The sequence below is a fragment of the Phascolarctos cinereus genome, unplaced genomic scaffold (genome assembly GCF_003287225.1).
Source record: "Phascolarctos cinereus isolate Bilbo 61053 unplaced genomic scaffold, phaCin_HiC Scaffold_1;HRSCAF=81, whole genome shotgun sequence".
Taxonomy (NCBI): Eukaryota; Metazoa; Chordata; class Mammalia; order Diprotodontia; family Phascolarctidae; genus Phascolarctos; species Phascolarctos cinereus.
This window is the reverse complement of record NW_027555514.1, coordinates 172040319-172062085: the sequence shown is the minus strand read 5'-3', so window position 1 is coordinate 172062085 and position 21767 is coordinate 172040319. Positions and strand designations below refer to the sequence as shown.

The 21767-nt window shown below is 36.7% G+C and overlaps 1 protein-coding gene across 24 annotated transcripts in view; it reads right to left on the bottom strand.

The window, feature by feature from the left end:
- The window catches only part of LMNTD1 (lamin tail domain containing 1), a 218799-nt gene that overhangs the window by 110876 nt on the left and 86156 nt on the right, over positions 1-21767 (bottom strand). For 23 of the 24 annotated variants that reach the window (XM_078155044.1, XM_078155023.1, XM_078155017.1 and 20 more), the window contains 4 exons: positions 20988-21193; positions 15316-15514; positions 9362-9548; positions 3075-3194 (listed from right to left, as the gene is read on the bottom strand). In XM_078155044.1, the coding sequence (XP_078011170.1) occupies positions 3075-3194; positions 9362-9548; positions 15316-15514; positions 20988-21193 (712 nt within the window). The remainder of the gene's footprint in view (positions 1-3074; positions 3195-9361; positions 9549-15315; positions 15515-20987; positions 21194-21767) is intronic. The other variant, XM_078155058.1, reaches the window with a different exon arrangement.

Below are 21767 nucleotides of genomic sequence, written 5' to 3'. Positions count from 1 at the left end.
AGGACTATTTGGAAGGAATATTTGAAGGACTGTCTCATGTCTCATGGAGGCATTATACTTGTTCTGATTAACCTTAGTGGGCAGAAATAATAGCCACAGGTGGAAGTTGCAGTCATATTTAGGCTTCTCTAAGGAAGTGTCCTAACAATTAAAGCTATCCAAAAGTGGAATGGGCTGCCTCAGGAGACAGTGAATTCCCCCTGACTGGAAGTCTTTAAGGAAAGAGGGAAGGACCTCTTGGTAGATACGTTGTAAAAGGAATTATAATTCAGGTACAGGTTATACTAGATGATCTTTGATGACCCTTTCAATTCTGGGATTTTATGGATCTATGACTTAGCCAAGAGATCTTTATCACAGATAGAGCCAGAATTTACAAACTTTCTATCTGAATCTCCCTACCTTATCAATGAGTGTAGTGTCCTTATCTGAAATCAATATTAATTGCTAGTGTTTAAGGAATATTCTATAGCTTATTAAAACACAAAGTTATTTTTAAAATAGGACTTTGATGAAGTATCATGAATATTTCATGAATGAAATAAAAGTCCTGCTTGATTTATTGGCTTTTAGAGACCAGAAGTAAAGAAACCTTGGTTCTAATCAGACTCATACTATGGATTTGAATAAGTTGCTTAACCTCTCTGGTCCTCAATTTCTTCATCTGTAGAAGTACAGGTTGAACTAATTCTCTGTAAGTCCCTTTAAGCTCTAAATTCTATGATTGTGATTGAGATGATTTCTAGGCTCTCCTCCCTTTGCCCCTCTCACTACATCCCCAATTGAATTTCTATGGTGCTATGATTCCCTTGTGGATGTAAAAGGACCATAACAATGTCTGCACTTTGCTCCCTGTTCTTCACCCTTCTAATATCATCTTTATCACTTCTTATACAACTCTTCCTCCAAATTTGGGTAAATAAGAATGTACAAGAAATAGCTAACTCCCTTTGAGCATAGGTATTAAAATATGGCTCAAGACTATACATAAAGCATCTATGTACTGAACATATAGTTTGTACAAGAAGCTTCAGTGTTAGTAACTGAGACGTCTTCCAAGAAGATCTGGGCCTCTACATCTCTGGAAAAGTAATCTAAAGTCCTTCTGCCTATATCTGTAAAAGAAAAATCAAGAATCTCTATTTACAAAGTACTTGGAATCTTGAAATGAAATGAGGTATTTAAGTACAATGTATAATTAAGATGCAGAAAACAGTGAAGGAGAGGAAGAGGTTTTAATGGCCTGCTTGGAAACAATGTCCTCTTGGGTTGTATTCCAAGCTCAGCAAAGGATTTCTGGGTTCTTGCCTGAAGCAAATAACAAGCTTTCTTCATGCCTCCTGTTCCCCACCTCGGGGATTCAAATCATATCTTACAGAAATTCTAGGAAATTTGGTGTAACCTTATAAAGAGCCCTAAAGAGAAGTGCATGAAAGCTGATAAAAGACTATCAAGGGTCACTGGTTATAGGAATAGGCAAGTTCCCTGGTGAATACTTGGGACCTTGCTTCCTTGCACTGGCCATTTCTGCAGCCTTCCAGAGAGAAGGCTAGTGAGAGCCTCCATTTTTACTTTTCATGGGGTACATAGACACTACCCCTGAGAGTCCAGTGAAGCAACTAGGTCCTTTAAGTAGATTCAGAACAGACAGTCAAGATGGAAGAGAAGCCTAGATTCCCTAAGACGCTGAGAAGAAACTGCTTCCCTCTGATTTGTACTACAAGCCTTTCAAAATTTTATACTGTAATGCAGAATGACTACAGCCTGGTCTGTTCAATAGCAGTCTTCGTAGCCAATTCTCTCTTAAATACACAGAGGCCCACCCTCATTACCTTGAACCAGTAACAATTTCAATGCATATTTGATAACTTATTTTGTTAGATCTTACATCTGGCATGACAGATGAAAGTCCTGGACTTGCAGACCTTAGTTCAAATCCAGTCTCCAATTATGATTAGCCACTTAACTGCCCTGAGCCTCAGATATCTCTCTATGATTTATTCACTAAGTTATGGAAGGGCTGAAGTCTGTGTATGGAGAGAGTTCCCACACCACTGAGACAAAGAGCCTTGACATATTAAAAATTAAAAACCACTGTTTTCTAAATTCAGATTTTTCTGGAGAATATAATACAGGTACTCTACATTCATTAGGTAATGAATTCCCTGTCAATAAAGGAATTTAAGAGAGACTGAAAGAACCACTATCAGAGATATTGTAGAGGGGATTCCCACATTTTGTAGGGGGTTGACCTAAATCAGGTTCAGGGAACCTGTGGCCTCAAGGCCCCATATAACCCTCTAGGTCCTCAAGGGCAGCCCTTTGCCTGAATCCAAACTTCACAGAACAAATCCCCTTAATAAAAGGATTTGTTCTGTAAAACTTGGAGTCAGTTAAAAGGCTGCTTCCAAGGACCTAGAAGGCCACAAGTTCCCTACCCCGACCTTGATGAACTCTACAAATCTACTGTAGTAATAGCAATATGATTAAGTAAATCATACTGCAGGTAAGACAGAAAGATAGGATTTTTAGAGTAGCTACCAAATCTCTCAATGATTTTATTGTTCCTGATACCCTTTAGGTATTAATTTTTTTTTACTAGTTACCAGGGACAAAGCACAGAAAAGGCCTGAAATATTGAATTTCACCTCCCATTCTCACTTTTTCCTCTTGTATTTCTCTACCCTGAACCTAACTGATAATGTAGGGGGTAGATGTCCAGGCATTGTTCACAGTCCTCATTGCTACTCACTGCACACATCCTCCACATCATAAAATTCCCATTTTATACTGTTAATGACTTGTCCAAGATTATATACAGATTTGAACTCAGCTCTTCTGATTTCAAGTTCAGGACTTTTTCTGCTTTATATACTCTTTATCAAATTTTGGCACATTTGGTGTTGGAGAGCAGATGCTGCTGATTTTTCTGAATGTATGATTGTATTTACTTGTGTTTCTTGTTAAATTTTTAAATATGCCAAAGTAACCTGGTAAGCCAAAGGGATTAGGGGACATCAGGAGGTCTATCTATACGTTAAATTATAAACAATTATTATGAATCCAACACTGACTTCACCATTGGGTTTACACAGGATGGTAATACAGTTGAGACTTGTTCTAAACTTGTCTTGTTCCTTCCAAAGAAAATCTGATGGTGGCTGATGCTTTACCTCAGATGATGCTGCCCAAACCTACAGGAAACAGGAAAAAAAACCCAACAGATATTAAATGAGTAATCAGTCTTCAGGTAAATGAACTCATTGATTCTCTTGTTAGGTCCAAATTAACTGGAGCAAGAATCAAGAGTACTTTCTGCACTAAAGATTGAGAGGAAGGGGAGATCTACATGCTATTCATAAAATTTCTAATATTAATAAAATATTACATCTGAAGACATTACAGAGATGAGGGATGAAAACTGTGGTAATCTACTACAAATGTTAGCATTTATCCAGAGAACAGAGCAATGAAGCTGAAACGGCAAGATCAGGTTTTTGGCAGGAGGAAGGGCTTTTTTGGCCATTGAGTTGGATCTGGACCTTCTCAGGAGGTAAGATGTCAACAGTTGACATCAAGAGTGTAAGCTGCTACTGCTACTCCAGGAAGATGAGGTGTGTTGTGGTAGGAAGTAACTTTCTGCTAAAGATGAGGAAGTGACAGTTGACTTATATCCAATCAGGAGATAAACCACCTTTCAAAGACAGAGACATCTGAAATGTGCCAGAAAACACTTAGCAATGTATTAAGTCTGAGGACTGTCATGTATGTACTTTTGGTGATTCAAGTGGGCATGACATGTGTCATCAGAAAGAACTGTGAAATAATCCTTAGAATTTATGAAGACCTCACCAAGAAACTGGAGAATTTTGGCATGAGGGCATTGTTTTCATTACTGTTACCCAGTGAAGCCAGGGATTTTGAGCCAGAAGGAAGCATATAGGAAGTGAACAGCTGGCTTAGCAAACTGCTTCAGAGAATGGGATTCAGCTGTCTGGAGCTTGAAGACACAGGGAGGCAGGGCTGTGTCTTACCTAAATTCTGTATGCGATTACATGCACACAATAGACATTCTGAAAATGTCTGTTAAATGAACAGGCTTGTATTCAGGGATGTTATATATCAAATGATGCCTGGAAATTACTTGCCTGGGTACTGACCTAATTAAGAGTTAAAAACTGAAAAGTAAAGAGGAAGAAGAAAAGAGTTCAGACATAGCTGCTAAGCCAGGTATTAGAGAGCTCAGCAGGTATGACATTGGAAGAAGAATAGAAGAAGAGGTGCCAAGAGGTGGAGGTAGGAAGGGATTCCAGCCACAGAAAATAGCCTTTTCAAGGTCACAGACACACTTAAAAAGAAACAAATCCAATAAAGGGTAGGATTGTGCTTTAGGAACTTAATTAACCTTTATGAAAAGCCATGAACTTGAGTGGAAGAAACACTATGGAACACATTTGGATGAGAAGCAATGGAGAGAGAAAGAAGTGATAATATGGTAGTAACTTCATGTTTCATGCTGCCAGGACAGCTAGAGGAAATGGATGATGAGATTGAGCTCTTTCACTCAAAGTGGGAGAGGAAACAGCTAGAATTGCTGATGTATGTTCATGAGTTACAGTTTTTACTGCAGAGGAATTAATACCAATCAATGTGTTTAGCCTCATTTAACTAATACATGATTGGTGTATTCAAAGGTTGGCCTTGGGGCCTCAGTTTCCTCATCTGCAAAAAGGGAATAATAATATTTGTATTAATGCACATTTATTACAAGGAAAATTATTTTCAGACTGTAAAGCACTATGTGACTGTGAGTTATGATATGAGGAATCACAGAGAATGGGAAAGACGTGAAATTGTAGGTAGGCTAATGTCCCAATTTTCAAAAATGAAAAGAAGAGGGATACTTCAAATTATAGGACAGTAAGTTTAATATCAACTTCTGGGAAAATTCTAGAATAGATTATTGAAAGGATGGTTTGTGAGTACTGAGAAAGAGAAGTGGTCATGATGAAACACTACTATGAATTTGTTAAGAATAAATCCTGCTATACTAACTGTATTTCCTTTTTTGACAGACTTGGTAGCATGGTAGATCAAGAAAATGCTACAACATTTTACAACGTCTTTCATCCTTGCAGATAAGATGGGGAGATATGAATTGGAGGATTTGTTGTTCAGTTGTTTCAGTCATTCTGACTCTTTGTGACCCCATTTGGGGTTTTCTTGGCAAAGATATTGGAGTGGTTTGCCATCTCCTTCTCCAGCTCATTTTACAGATAAGGAAACTGAGGCAAACAGAATTAGTGACTTCCCCAGGTTCATAGATCAAGCAAGTGCCTGAGGCTAGATTTGAATTCAGGAAAATTAATCTTCCTGATTCCAGGCCTGGCATTCTATCCACTGTGTCACTTAGCAGTGAATAGACTGGAGGATAATATAATTATATGGATTCAGAACTAGTTGAATGACAAAATCCAAAGAGTGTTGGTTAATTTCAACCTGAAGAGAGGACTTTAGTGGAATAATGAAATGTTTTGTAACCTTAGTTTTCTTTTTTCTTTTTCTTTTTCTTTTTTGGCTAGGCAATGGGGTTAAGTGACTTGCCCAGGGTCACACAGCTAGTAAGTATTATGTGTCTGAGGCTGGATTTGAACTCAGGTCCTCCTGAATCCAGGACTGGTGCTCTATCCACTGTGCCACCTAGCTGTCCCTATCCTTCGTTTTCAATGATATCACAGCATGATGTCTTGACTAGTTCAGGAGTTGGATTTAAGTGAGGCAGAATTATATAAAGTTTGTCAGTCTCATTCTCTCTTCCAGAGTCATTGAAGTCCAGTGGCAAGACAAAAGTCAAGACAACTGGCAACGGCCAGGGATACAGTGGATGACCTTGGGATCTCTGATGTTTGACCAAGTTATAAGTGCTTCATAGTACCTGCTTTCAGCTGCCTTCATGGCTACTGGAACAAATTGTTCTCATCTGCCCATTCTGCTGGGAGAAGTCTTTATATGCTTAAGGTAGACATTTCCCTAACTCACTGAAGTGTTTAAGGTCCATTGGTTACCTTCAGCCTGGTTTAGCCTGTTTACCAAGAAAATTTACCAGGGTATAGTTGCCATGCATGCTACAGCTTCTTGGAACCACAGGTCAGAGTTCAGTGCTAGGCAGACACCAAAGGTGGATGAGCAGACCTGAAAAGGGCTCAGTAAGCTCTCACATCAGATGTGCTAGCCCTTTTGTCTGTGTTCATTTCAACATTTCCATCAATGAACTGAATGAGGCATAGATCACATCCTTATAAATTTGTGAGTGAAACAATGCTAGAAACTAACATATTAGATAACAGATTCTGAATCTCATGTAACTTCAATATCAAAGGCCATATCATAAAAAAAATTTTAAACAGAACCAGATCAAGTATCTTTTACAGCTATGCATAGGAGAGAATTCTTAATGAAACAAGGGATATAGATAATCATAAAGGATTAAATAGATAATTTCAATTGTATACAACTGAAAAACTTAAATGAGCAAAATCAATGCAGTTAGAATAAGAAGGGAAGTGGTCAACTAGGAAGAAAAACCTTGGCATCTAGTATCTCTGATAAAGGTCTGAAATCCAAGCTACAAACTGAATACAAGAACAAAAGCCATTCTCTAATGGATAAGTGGTCAATGTATATGCATAAATAGACCTGAAAATGATTAATAATCATATGAAATATTGCTCCAAGTTACTAATAATCAGAAATGAAAATGTTAAAAAAAACTGTTTCAGCTCACACCCAAAAAATTAGCAAAAGTGACAAACTATGGGACTAATCAATGTGGGGGCAAGATTGTGGAAAGATAAACTAATACATTGTTGGTGGATCTATGAACTAGTCTAACCATTCTGACAAGCAATTTAAAATTAGGTTAAGAAAGTGACCCAGATGAACTGATCCAACTATTCTGGAGAATAATTTAGAACTATGCCCAAAAGGCAATCAAACTATGTACCCTCTTTGATCCAGCAATGCCACTATTAGGTCTGTATCCCAAACAGATCATAAAAAAGGGAAAAGGACCTACATGTACAAAAATATTAAAGCAGCTCTGTTTGTGGTGGTCACAAATCAGAAATTGAGGGGATACCCATCAATTGGGGAATGGCTGAATAAGCTGTGGTATATGAATGTAGTGGAATATTATTGTGCTATAAGATAGGATGAGCAGGCAGATTTCAGAAAAACCCGGAAAAACTTACATGAACTGATGCAACTGATGCCCACTGAAGTGAGCAGAATGAGGAGAACTATTGTATACAGTAAGAGTGACATTGTATAATGATCAACTGCTTTTCTCAGCAATACAATGAGCCAAAACAATTCCAAAAAGACTCATGATGGAAAATGCTATCCACATCCAGAGAAAAAAGTGATGGAGTCTGAATGCAGATTGAAGCACACTATTTAGGCTTTTTTCTCTTTCTTTTTTGTTGTTTCTTCTTTCACAACATGACTAATGTGGAAGTGTTCAACATGATTGCACATGTATAACCTATATCAGATTGCTTGCCGTCTTAGGGAGAGATGACGGAGGAAGGGAGGGAGAAAAATTTGGAACTCAAAACCTTTCAAAAAATGAATGTTGAAGATTGTCTTGATATGTAATTGGAAAAAATAAAACACTGTTTAAAAAAAAAGTGACCCAGAGATCTCACTGCCAGTCATATATCACAAAGGTCAAAGACAGATCTCATGCATCAAAATACTTATAATCATACTTTTTATAGTAGCAAACTAGTAACAAAGTAAATGCCCTTCATTTAGAGTACAACTATACAAATTTTGATACATGAATATAATGGTATATTACTGTAACTTAAGAAACAATGAATATTAAAAATTCAGGGAAGCATGGGAAGACATAAGCTGATATAAAACAAAATAAGCAAAACTAGGAAAATAATATGCACAATAACTACAATGCAAACAAAACTGAATACTCTGTAGTTATAATGGCTGAGTTTGGCCCAGAAGCAAAGATAGAGAATCTACCTTTTGCTCTTCTTTTTTTTTTTTAAATAGAGGTAGGAGACCATAGATGAGGAACATTTACATATATTATTGGACTCAGTTGCTGTGTTATGAACTGTATCTTTCCCTTTCTTTTTTATTTTTCATCATAAAGGATACCTCTTGGGGAATGGGAGGTAGGAAAGGACATACAGGGAAAGAAGGTGACATAAAAAATAAAAGATATCACTATATTAAAAAAAAATCAGGATCCCAAAAGATCTTTGTAGCTCAGAACTTTGGGTCGATTCTAACTTGATGAAATTTAATGGGAAGGTACAACTGCAAAGTTGTACACTTAGGCCAACAAAATCAATTATACAAGGGCATGACTGAGGAGAAATGTCTAAAAAGCAGTTCGTGTGAAAAAAAAAGGATTTTCATAAACTATCAGGATTAGTAAACAGGGTAATGAGATAGCCTAAAAAAGCCCATGTGTGTGTGCGTGTGTGCACGCGCGCGTACATGCATACATACATACATACACATACATATATGCATATGCATAGATATATGTATACACACACACATATATATGTATATATATATATATATACATATATATGTGTGTGTGTATATAAAATCTTAGGCTATGTTAAGCGATATACAATATTGACATCAAAAGAAGTAATGGTTTCACTCTGCTTTGGCCTGGGTAGCCCACATTTGGAGTACTTTAACCAGCACTGAATGTTAGAAGAGATGTTGAAAGCTGGTGTGAATAGAAAGGAGGGTGACCAAGATGGTGAGGGGACTCATAAAATGCTATAGGAAATTGAGGTAAACTAGGAATACTTAGACAGAGGAAGACAAGACTTAGTGAGAACATGATAGATGCCTCTATGCCTGGAACAGATTATATAAAAAAATTTATGTGGGTTTCATAAAGTTTCAGGTAAAGATATAGGAGATAATGGCTATTTCAGCTTATCATCATCAAAGGGTTATCCTGTAAGAGTTGGCATTGGAGAGCAGAGTTAGAAACAATGAGTAGTAAACATAGGGAAATATATTTCATCTTAACATAAGGAAATGTTTCCTAACAAATCTGTTTAAAAGTTGAAAAGGATGACTGAGGAAGTCAAGAGTTCTGTCACTGAAGTCCTTCAAGAAGAGACTGATGGATAACTTGCTGTGGATGTTGAAGACAGGTTTCATGCTTTGGGTAAAGAATCTCCTAAGTGACTTTTGAGACTTTCAACTGTAATTCTATGCTTCTATAATATTAATTACAGAATTATTAACATGAAATTATTGGTTCTCCACAATATTATTCAGTATGTTTATATTTTATACTCACAGTTACTGCAGCATTGGCTGGCATTCTAATATTTGGGTGGAATTTATACAAAGAGACAGCATGGCCATTCACATTTTGTTGGAGAATATGATCTCCAATCATCAGTTCTTTGTCAGGAGAAGAGTTAATTATCTTCACGAACAAACCATTGCCACTCACTTCAACTATTTTAATGTCTCCAAGAGCACTATAAAATAATATAACATGCTTTTAAAAGGTTGTACCTTTTGCAATCAAAGCAATTTAATAGCAGAATAATAAAAGACCCTGGTATGCTATTTAAAAATCTAAGAAAAATGAGTTATTATAGGGATGCAGCATGTAGCAGTAGAAAGAGTACTGTATTTAGATCCTGGATTCAAAGAGCCTGGACTCAAATCCTGGCTCTATTATTTGCCACTCAAGTGACCCTGGGCAAACCCCGTGACCTCTCTGGGCCTCAGTTTCCTCAACTGTAAAATGAGGGGATTAGATTAAATGGCCTGAGGTCTCTTTCAGTTTGGGATCTATGATCTTATGACTTCTTTTCCAGGTCTAAATCTACAATCCTTTGATCTTATTGAATAAAACCTTGCACATACTTATAGCTCAGATGCTGATGTTATAGGACCATAGGCAAACATCTTAATTTCTTTATGATTCCTTCCTTTACAAAATTGTTATTTCTCTTATGTTCTCTGGTAACACGAGATTGTATTTATTTTAATTTGTTATCTTCTCTCATTTCTTGTTATATAGTTCCTTATGCATAAAAGCATCAGAGTGGAAGTGTTGTACTCTACTATAAAGAGTGTGGGGTAGGAAGTCAGGAAACTGCCTAAACTCTGCCAATAAAGCATTTTGTTCATGTCTATTTTCTCTTCTGAAAAAATGGGGAAAGGGGAAGCCAGGTGGGGTAGTGAATAGAGCACTGGTCCTGGAGTCAGGAGAACCTGAGTTCAAATCCAGCTTCAGACATTTATTAGCAGTATGACCCTGGGCAAGTCACTTAACTCCAACTGTGTCTCTCTCTTTTTTTTTTTGGATTAGGCAATGGGATTAAGTGACTTGACCAGAGTCACACAGCTAGTAAGTGTTATGTGTCTAAGGCCAGATTTGAACTCAGGTCCTCCTGAATCCAGAGACGGTGCTCCATCTACTGCACCAACTCGCTGCCCCCCAACTGCCTCTCAAAACGAAACAAAACAAAAAGAAAAACGGGGATAATAATGCCTGTGCTAACAATTTCAAAGCTGCTATGATTATGAAATGAGAAAATATATATGAAAAAATTTTAAAGTTGAAAGGACCATACAAATACAAGATATTTTTATGTTATAGGTGGAAAATAATGTCTCTCTTTTTAAATGAAGAAATTAAGGGTTTTGTTGTTGTTGTTGTTCTGTAGTGTCTGATTTTATGTGACCCCATTTGGGATCTTCTTGGCAAAAATACTGGAGTGATTTGCCATTTCCTTCTCTAGCTCATTTTACAGATGAGGAAACTGAGGCAAACAGAATTAAGTGATTTGCTCAGGGCTGAGACAACCTCTATCTGAAGCCAGTTTTGAACTCTGGTTTTTCTGACTCCAGGCTGGACACTCTATCTGCTTCACCCTCTAGGGGCTCTTAAATTAAGTTATAGACCAGTATAAACATTGACAGATTTCTTTGTGAGACAATGGCAAATTATTTAGGTGTGTATTTTCAGTCCTTGAAATACTAGGTCTATTACCACTAGAAAGTTTCCCAGACTGATTTCCTAATAAGAATTTTAATGGGAGAAAGCCAACTTGTCTTTTTTCTGAACACTCCATAGGTTTATTATATGATCTTAGCCAAGATATTTATATTTTAACATATTTACCTGTGATACGGCTATGACACTTATCTTTAAGAATATTAATAAAATCAATGTTTTGAAAATTTCTCCTTATTTTATCTTGTTCCATGTAGTTTTTACAGGGTAAAAAGAAGGTCAGGATAATGACCTTTAAAAAAACGAAAAACTTCTCTATGCTGCCATCTCTCTTACTGAATTATTCTTTTAAAAACTAAAAATAACAAAATGAGTTAGTTATTTGTTTTTACCCTGTTGACAGGTAGTATGGAGCAGGCTGTGATGGACTGAGTCACTTACTGAAATTACTCTGTCAAGTTGAGGCTGTTTTCCCTAGTCTAAACTGTTCAGCTGGGTTGTTCAAAGTGTGATGCTAATAAGATCAAGGTTGTGACTTCACAGGCCATTTGTTTTACAGGATAGAGAGTTTTCCACTGAAAGAAAATCTCTTTCCTGGCTACAGATTCTACCTCCAAGGGGGCCTGGGTGGAAGCACGTATTCTAGGGGAAAAAACTCCACTTCTCTGATAGGCAAACAACTCAAAGTACATGCTTTACTACTTGGTGGAATTCACAGTATACTATCTAGAAACAAAGGATCATAGATTGATAGAATCAGGATTTAAGACATTTAAACTATCTGAGGAATTATCTAATCTAAGGGTTCTTAACTTTGGGGTCTGGGTCTGTGGGGAGATTTTATGGGATCCATGAACTTGGATGGAAAATATTTTAATAACTGTATTTCAATATAATTGTTTTCCTTTGTAATCCTATATATTTTCTTTTATGAATTTAAAAATATTTTTTGGAATGGAGAAGGGCTTTATAGGCAGTTTTAAAGACTGCCAAAGGGGTCCATGACTTAAAAAAAAGGTTAAGAATTCCTGATCTAGTACAACTTCTTTATTTTACAGATGAGGAAAGAGAGGCTCAGAAATCATGACTTGCTCTAAATCCTTCCCTGTGTTGGTGATTGTGGCAGTTCTAGAAACTGAATCTCTGGATTTTCATTTTAGCTCAGTCTTTTTTCCTTCCATCTCACTGTGCATCACCTTGGCAAAATCTGATGCAGTCTCAACAAAAGAAAGGCTTGAGTTCATTTTTATAAGCACTGGGAAGAAGTGGGTCTGTTTAATCTGAGATACATATAAGGTTTTTTTTGTTTGCTTTTTGTCAGTGCTATATACATATGTATGTACATATAGTATATATAATGTGTGTATACACATCTATCTATCAATCAATCGACTGATCAAATTTGGGATATTTGGGGATGGTTAATTTCTTACAAAACTAAATGCCTACTTCTTTCTTTGAGAGAGAACACTCCTTACAAGCTTCTTTAGACATGTTGAGAATGAAACATTTTATTATTTTCCTTTATAAATGTTATCATCTTTATAAATTTTTTTTTAAATAGAAGATTCTTTTGTCCCTTTTCTAATACAAGCATTCATCATTTCTCCACAGGATGCTACTAAGCACTAATTTGTAAACTGCATATTTAAACAGACAAGTACTTGGCTATTTTAAAATTACCCATACATGCAGTTAATCTATATGCATGCTTTTCTTAAACCTCTGATTACTCAAAAGTGCTATTAATTTATTAAGCTTAAAGATGCATTTCCCCCTTAAGTTTGATATATCAATTGCATATAATTTGCTTTACCAAAATACTTCTCTGTAAAATATCAGAATTAATCATTTCAATTGCCTTCCTTTTGAAAAAAGACCCAAGTTTATAGGGAAATACTTCACAAATTGACAAATACTTCGAAATATGAAGATAGGGCCAATCTTTTGTTAGGTAGACTTCTAAGTTACTTTTTTTAAAATACACACACACACACATGTTAGGTAAGAAAACGGATTAAGGAACCTATTCCTTCTCCTATGCCTTCCTCTTAACCCCTCAACCCTAGCAACAGTATGCACCAGTGAGAGCTTTATATAACTGGTTAACCATGATGGCATTATCTTACCAATATTCTTTTCTTTCTCCCTATAAACATGCCATCTTTTACTTATTATGAGACCTGTGACTAAATTAACATTCTTCCTCTGAATGAAAAAAATATTAAGTACTTAAAATGTTTCAGCTACCATGCTCCTTTGTAAAATAGTCACCTTTGCATTATTTGCACCGACTAAGTAGGTTCTCCAAAACAGTTCCATGCTAGTAATCTTATTTTAATTTGCTTTTAGATGCTTCCCATTACTCTGCAGGTAATGGCAAACCAGTTAACCTGTTACCTGGAATTTGCCTTCCAGCTAATGGATTCCATTAGTTTGTACCTCCCTAAAACTTGCAATTAGTGGACTGGTGGGAGAAATATCAAGATTTCTTCATGAGTTCAAGTTGGTAATGGTGGGGTTGGGAGCATTATATGTGCCCTAAGAGATCCATACAAGGTCTCTGCTTGTCTCAAATGTCTAAAGAATTGGAATAGGTAGGTAAATTCTGTATTCTATTTCCCTAGTATTTTTTTCTTGCAGTCTTGCTTTTACTTCCCATTGGGATGCCAGTGGGAATGGGCAGATATCTTTTACCATGGCAATCTAGAACCCATCTGGTATGGGGCAAGAGCCTTTGGGAAGCCTTCTTTCCTAACCTTCCTGCCAATTCCTCCTTCCTCCTTTCCCGTTATGACTGACTGCCTCCCTCCAACCTTACCCCTCCAAGAAGGAACTCAGAATCTCCCCTCTAGGAAACATTCTGTCCTGTACTCTCAATCTTGCACTAAAACAGATCCAACATCCTAAGGCAATTCCCAAAATTGACCTGTGGTACTCTAAGTCAAGAACAATGTAGCCAGGCCTCCTAGAGCTGATTTGGATAAGGGTAATTCTTCTCTAGATACTGAGATAGCAGAGTGAATAACTGTACACAAAAACACTGCTTTTAGGGTCTCACCTGAATTAAACTTATATCAAACCTGTCACTTCCATTCTTTGGGTGTTTACACAGGTTGTTAAAACATCTGCAGTACTGTCCCAAAGATTTATAAATCTTTGGCAATGTAACCTTTAATTGTATTTGGTCCTTCCTTGGCCCTCTGTTATTCTTTCTGTACTCCTTCCCTTAGAGAATTCATCCATATTTATGGTATAAACTATCTCTATGCTGACAACTCCCAAATTTTTATCTTTATTCCCACGTTGTTACTTGAAATCTCCAACTACTTTAAAGTTAACATATCCTAAAACAGAATTAACTAGTATTTCCTCTTCTAAACTCACAATTTCTATCAAATGGTACCCACATTCACCCAGTTACTCATATTTGAAAGGGTAAAGTTATCTTTGACTCATTCCTCTTGTATCACTAAATACTGTCCATTTTTCCTCTGAAACATCCTTCACATTTTTCACTGTCTATTAATACTCATCACTACCACCCTAGTCTATGTTCTTACCTCCTTGAAATCAGATTAACAAGAGTAACCTCCCTGACTCATCTCTCGTCTCCTCTATTCCATTCTGCACAACACTAACAGAATAAATCATCCTTTAGAATCAGTTTAATCATGCCATTTCATTCTTTGAAACTGTCAATGGCATACTATTTTTTTTTGGCACATCAAATCTGAATCAATATAAATCTAAATTTAAGGTTCTTCATAATCTGGCCTTACTTGAAGTAGCTGATGTTATTTCTTACCACTTCAATCTCCCTTCTGATCAAACCTTTCATAAGAGTTCTAATAACCAACACACTATATTGAGAAAAGGACATTTTTCTGTCTTGCTGCTTTAGATCATTTTTACAAGCACCAAGAAGCTGTAGAAAGGCCAAAGAAGAAGAAGAAGAAATGGACTTGAATAATCCACCAACTAGATAACTGGCCCTTGAACAACAGAACTGCCTGTATTTTTAGGGTTTTTCTTTTCTCTTTTTAGCTTTGGCTCATCTGGCATATTTTATCTACAGTTAACATATACTATTTATTTGCAGTTTGCTGCTTATTAAAAGGGGGTATAGAATACGACTTAGGGCTATGGAATAAATCAGTGACCATGAAAAATGAGAACTTCTGGTTCAAGTCAATTTCCTGCCAGTTCCTGCCCTCCAACTGCAATCACATGAACCTTTAAGTTAAATGGTAACAGTTTCAAACAAGAACACTTACCTAGAGTTAGATATGTCAGCCAGATCATCTGGAAACAAAGTTTTAGTTCTATCAGGGAATTCAGGATGTGTAAGACGTCTCTTTGAGTTGAAGAACAAAGAGTGAAAGTAGTCCTCCCCATCTCCTAACACAGTGGGTGGAGGTGTAAGGACTGCAAAACGTGGCTTCTGGAGCACAGAGACAGAGGGGCTGCTACTACCTTTTCAAAGGAAGTAGAGACCAAGAGTGCAACAAATAAAAAGAAGATAAAAAAGAAGCAGTGATTTACATTTTTTCCCAATTATAATGCAACATTACATAATTCTTATGATCAGTATAAAATTATCTCCTCAATGAGAATTTAAAGCCTTAAACATGAAGCTACGAAATGACATCTGGTAAGTGACTATTTTTTGTGACATGTCAATGTGTATCCTGGGGAGAATTGGTTCAGATAAATGATATCACTAGTACAACAATCATTTTGGTGCTACTAGCAAAAATTTTATTGATTAGGAGCAGTAAATACATCTGAGTTCTTCTCTTCCAAATTAAAAACTATCAGAATCTACAAATATATCTTTGTTTGGTATGGGAAGTAAAGGAGGGCAACCAGTGTGCCCAACTTGCCCTCCCAAACATAAGTCTCAAATAAGTTCTGGTCCCTTTCCTTTCTTAAAAGTTTTCCAGAACTTGTGGAGCCAAGATGGTGGAGTGAGGCAGGAACTCTCCAGAGCCCTCCTGAATTCCCCTCCAAACAATACCTCAGAACCAATTTAGGAGTGAGGAAGCAGCTTACCAGCACAATAGGAAAGGTCGGTTTCACTGGGGTTGGAGGGAAGCCCCATAAACAAGCAGAGCACCAGGCCCACCTCAGGGGGCCCCTGGCAGCAAGGGTCTGAGCCCCAGTGAGGCCCACCCCTGTACAAGCCAGCAGCCCTGAGGCAAGTCAGTAGTCCAAGACCACCAGCACAGCAAGGCCCCCACCTTCAATGTAGAGAACCAGTGAGGCTCCACACCCAGTGTAGGCCACCAGCAAGGCCCTGCCCACATTGCTGGCCAGTAGTGAGGCTCCGCCTCTGGGGCCTGCCAACAGCAAGAGATCTTGCCCCAGGGCAGGCCAAGAGTGAGACTTCATTCCTGGGGTAGGCCAGCAGCAAGATCCTGCCCCTATTAGAGAGGCCCCATCTACAAGACCCTGTCAACTATCAGAGAGGCCCCATCTACACAGCAGGCCAGCAGTGAGATCTCACCTCTGGTACAGGCCAACAGAGAGGCCCTACCCCTACTACTACAGGGAGGCCTCCTTATTCCAATGTAAGCCACAAGCTAGACCCTGAGGCCCAGTGAAAGACAGCGCTAAGGCCTTGAGCCCTGGCAGAAGAAGCTTGAGATAGTGCAGGAGCAAGAGTCCAACTCTCACATAAAAGTACAAAGTCAGAAAACAGGCAGAAAAAAAGCAAAAAACAACAAAAAAGAATTAACTATAAAACATTACTATGGTAACAGGGAGGATTAAAAGCACAAACTTAGAAGAGGACAACAGTGTCAAAATGGCTACATATGAAGCCTCAAAGAAAAATGTAAATTGGTCTCTGGCCTGAAAAGAACTCCTAGAAGAGCTTAAATAAGATTTAAAAAATCAAATTAGAGAAGCAGAAGAAAATTTTGAAAAATAAATGAGAGTAATGTTAGAGAATCATGAAAAAAAAGTCAACAGGTTGGTAAAAGAGACTCAAAGAAATGGAAAAACATATACAAAAATTCACTGAAGAAAATAACTTCTTAAAAAATATAATTAACAGGGGCAGCTAGGTGGCACAGTGTATAGAGCACCGGCCCTGGATTCAGGACCACCTGAGTTCAAATCCGGCCTCAGACACATCACACTTACTAGGTGTGTGACCCTGGGCAAGTCACTTAACCCCATTGCCTAAAACAATAACAACAACAACAACAACAACTAGAATTAGCCAAATAGAAAAGGAGTTGCAAAAGATCACTGAAGAAAATAATTCCTTAAAATTAGAATTAGGCAAGTGGAAGCTAGGCACTCCATGAGACATCATGAAATGATAAAACAAAATCAAAAGAATAAAAAAAAAAGATAGAAAATGTGAAATTTCTCACTGGAAAAACCTGGAAAATAGATCCAGGAGAGATAATTTAAGAATTATTGGACTACCTGAAAGCCATGATTAAAAAAGAGTCTGGACATCATATTTCATGAAATTATCAAGGAAAACTGCCCTGATATCCTAGGACCAGATGGCAAAATAAAAATTGAAAGAATCCACTGATCATCACCTGAAAGAGATCCCAAAACAAAAACTCCCAGGAATACCATAGCCAAATTTCAGAGCACCCAGGTCAAGGAGAAAATCCTGCAAGCATCCAGAAAGAAACAGTTCAAATATCATTGGAGCCACAGTCAGGATTACACAGGATTTAGCAGTTTCTACATTAAAGAACCAGAAGGATTGGAATATTGGAATATCCTTGCCAGAAGGCAAAGGAGTTTGGATTACAACCAGGAACACCTACCCAGCAAAACTGAGTATAATCCTTCAAGGGAAAAAATAGAAATTTACAGAAATAGAGGACTTTCAAGCATTCCTGATGAAAAGGCCAAAGGTGAAGAGAAAATTTGATCTTCAAATAAAAGACTCAAGAGAAATATAAAAAGGTAAAAAAAGAAACAAGAGAAAATAGAAGAGATTTAATAAGGCTAATTAGTTTAATTCCTTCATGGCAAGATGATATTTGTAACCCTTAAGAATTTTATCACTACAAGGACAATTAGAAGGAGCAGACATAAAAAGATGATGTGGATGTGAGATGATTATGATGGGATGATATCCAAAAACACAAAATTAAGGGGTGAGAAAAATGACTGTACTGGGAGAAGAGGGAAGAGGGAGTTAGAATGGGGTAAATCATTTCACATAAAAATGGTATGAAAGAGCTATCACAGTAGAGGGCAAGATGGGGGAGGGTAGGAAGCAAAGCCTGAAACTTAACTTTCGTCAGAATTGGCTGGAATAACATACACACTCAGTTGGATATAGAAATCTATCTTACCCTACAAGAATCATGAAACATGAACAGGGAAAAGAGTAGGGGTACAGGGAACCAATAGAAAGGATGGCAGATTGGGGGAGGTGATAATCAGAACTAAAGAAAAAAAACTTGTGGGGAGGTTTAGGGTGAAAGGTAAGGGAAAGAGAGAAGGATAAAAAAGAGAAAAACTGGGTAGACAAAAATATAGGAAATACACAAATAATTTAAGATCTAAACAACTGGAAAAATATTAATTGCTCATAGGTAGGCTGAGCCATTATAATAAAGATGCCATTTCTACCTAAATTAATTTACTTATTTAGTGCCATTTCAATCAAACTACTAAAAGTTATTTTATAGAGCTAAAAAAATTATAACAAAATTCATCTGGAAGAACAAAAGATCAAGAATATGAAGGGAATTGATGAACAAAATGTGAATGAAGTTGGTCTAGCCATACCAGATCTTAAACTGTATTATAAAGCAATAATTATCAAAAACAATCTAGTACTGGCTAAGAAAGAGTAGTGGGTCAGTGAAATAGATTAGGTGCACAATACATTGTAGTAAAGCACCATAGTAATCTATGTTTGATAAACCCACAGATCCAAGCTTTTGGGACAAAAACTCATCATTTGACAAACACTGCTGGGAAAACTGGAAAACGGTATGGCAGATACTATGTATAGACCAACATCTCACACTGCATACCAAGATAAAATCAAAATGGGTCCATGATTTACACATAAAAGGTGATACCATAAGCAAATTAGGAGAGCAAGGAATAGTTTACCTGTCAGATCTATGGATAAGGGAAGAATTTAGGACCAAACAAAATTAGAGAGCATTAAGAAATATTTCTTAATTTTATATAAAATTTTATGTAAAATGTCTTTATTTTATACAAAATGGATCATTTTGATTACCTAAAGTTTAAAAGATTTTATTAACAGGATTTAGTCTGGGAAGTTTGGATTCAGTCAAAGGGCCACACTTGAGGACCTAGAGGGCCACATGTGACCTCGAGGCTGCAGGTTTCCCAACCCTGGATTAGAGAAATGCAAATTAAAAGAACTCTGAGGTACTACCTCACACCTATCAAATTGGCTAACATGACGAAAAAGGGAAAATGATAAATGTTGGAGGGGATGTGGGAAAACTGGGGCACTGTTGGTAGAACTTTGAACTGATCCAATCATTCTGGAAAGGAATTTGGAATTATGCCCAAAGGGCTCTAAAACTCTGCATAGCCTGAACCAGCAATACCACTGCTAGGTCTGTATTCCAAAGAGGTTTAAAAAAGAGAGAAAGAAAAGAATCTATTTGTACAGAAATATTTATAGCAGTTATTCTTGTTGTGGTTAGGAACTGTGGACATTGAGGGGACACCCAACAATTGGGGAATGGCTAAACAAATTGTCTTATATGATTGTGATATAATATTATTGTGCTATGAGAAATGACAAGCAGGATGATTATCAGAAAAATCTGGAAAGACTTACATGAACTGATACAAAATGAAGTGAGCAAAACCAGCACAACAATATTATATGGTGACCAACTGTGAATGACTTAGTCATCCTCAGCAATGCAATGATCCAAGACAATCCCAAAGGACTCATGATGAAAAATGCTATCCTGCCTCCAGAGAAAGAACTGATATTGTATGAATATAGAATGAAGCATACTGTTTTCCACATTCTTTCTTTCACTCATTCTTTCTTTGTTGCTGTTTGAGTCTTCTTGTACAAAATGACTAATATGGAAATGTTTTACATGATTGCACATGTTTAACCTATTTCAATATCAAGAAGGAGTGAGAAGAGGAAGACAGGGATAGAATTTGGAACGCAAAACTTTAAAAAATGCTAAAATTGTTTTTAATATTTAATTGGGGACAAAAAAATATAATTAAAAAAAGTTTTCCACAAATGAAATCAGTGCTTTCTTTATTAGACCCTTAAATTGTAATCCTTCTACAGTAACATCAGCCCTCACACGAGCTGACATTCCTTTAGAATGGTTTAAGTTTAAGGTGGTGCAGTGCAGAATCTAATTCCAATGTTTGCACAATTTTCCTCTTTGGAAACTCCCGGTAGTAGAATATAGTTACCACTGATCTCTATCTGTAGAAAATCTCAATAGGTTTTCTATCAATTGGTATACAAAAATTGGTTCAAGAGAAGTGTAATAATGGAGTTAGTTATAAGGGAAGAATTTTTCCACTAAAAGCCCTACTCTCATGGTTCATTGTAGTATGTAGAGATATCATGGTTCTCAAAGGAGATAACAGTTGAGCACAAGTTCTGACAGATTCTATTGAACTTGAAAGTTTTAGTGTACAGCGCTAGTAATGGATGTAGGTCTGCCACCTGAGTATCAGCTTAGCTAAATTTATGAGGGCTCATCTTCAACAACAGGCTAGCTACCTGGTACTGACTTTTTTAACCAAAGAAACTCACAAAGATAATTTAATAAGTGGTACAAGAACGGACTATGGTGGCGAGCTACAATAATTTGAGAATAATGATTATCTTCTGTCAGGTACAACCAAGACATGGCCATTTCTGGCTGCCATCCACACAGAGAACTTCTTTGAAATTTGTTTCAGTTTTTTTTAACGTTATACTTACTTGTGTTGTCAATTCTGTTAAAATTTGTCGAAGATGATGAAGATTTGGGTGCAACTGAAGAAGAAGTTAATCCTGTATTTAGAGAGCTGGACACATACTTTTTGAGAGTTATGCTATGGTTTGATGGCTCTGATGAATAAGGTGAAGAAAAGTGGATTAAGGATTGTTGTCGCCAGTCTGCACCGTGTAAATGTTTTTCTTCATTTCTGTGTTCAAAAATAGTACAAAACCTTAATTAAGTCATCAAGGTAGGAAATTAATACAAAATAGACTAGGAATATATAAGACAGGATATCAGTAATATTTAGCTTTCTTTTAAGCACATGCTTCATAGTCTATGATATCTTGTATTACTAATCTTGGAAATCTAAATAAAACTCTTTGTTATTGTTTTATTGCATGCTCTTCTAACTTAATCCTTGTAGTTTAACTAATATTTATATATTAATAAGGATTCCATAGTTTATTTCTACTCTCAGAAATTACTTTTGACTTATACATCCTACATACAAGTAAGTACTTTCAAATAATACCTTTTATGTTTAGGAATGAAAGAAGGGTGGAGAGGTATTTTTAATCACACTAATAATAATCATTTCTATAATACTTTAAGGTTTGCAGAGCCCTTTACATATGTTATCTCAATTAATATAGATGGAGAATGGAGAAATGCATTTAAGTACTATTATTATTTTAGTGAATTTTACAGTGAACATAGCTGAAAGAGTATGTGGTTTTTAAAAAGACTGTACTAACTTTACTCATCGTGATCATCTATAA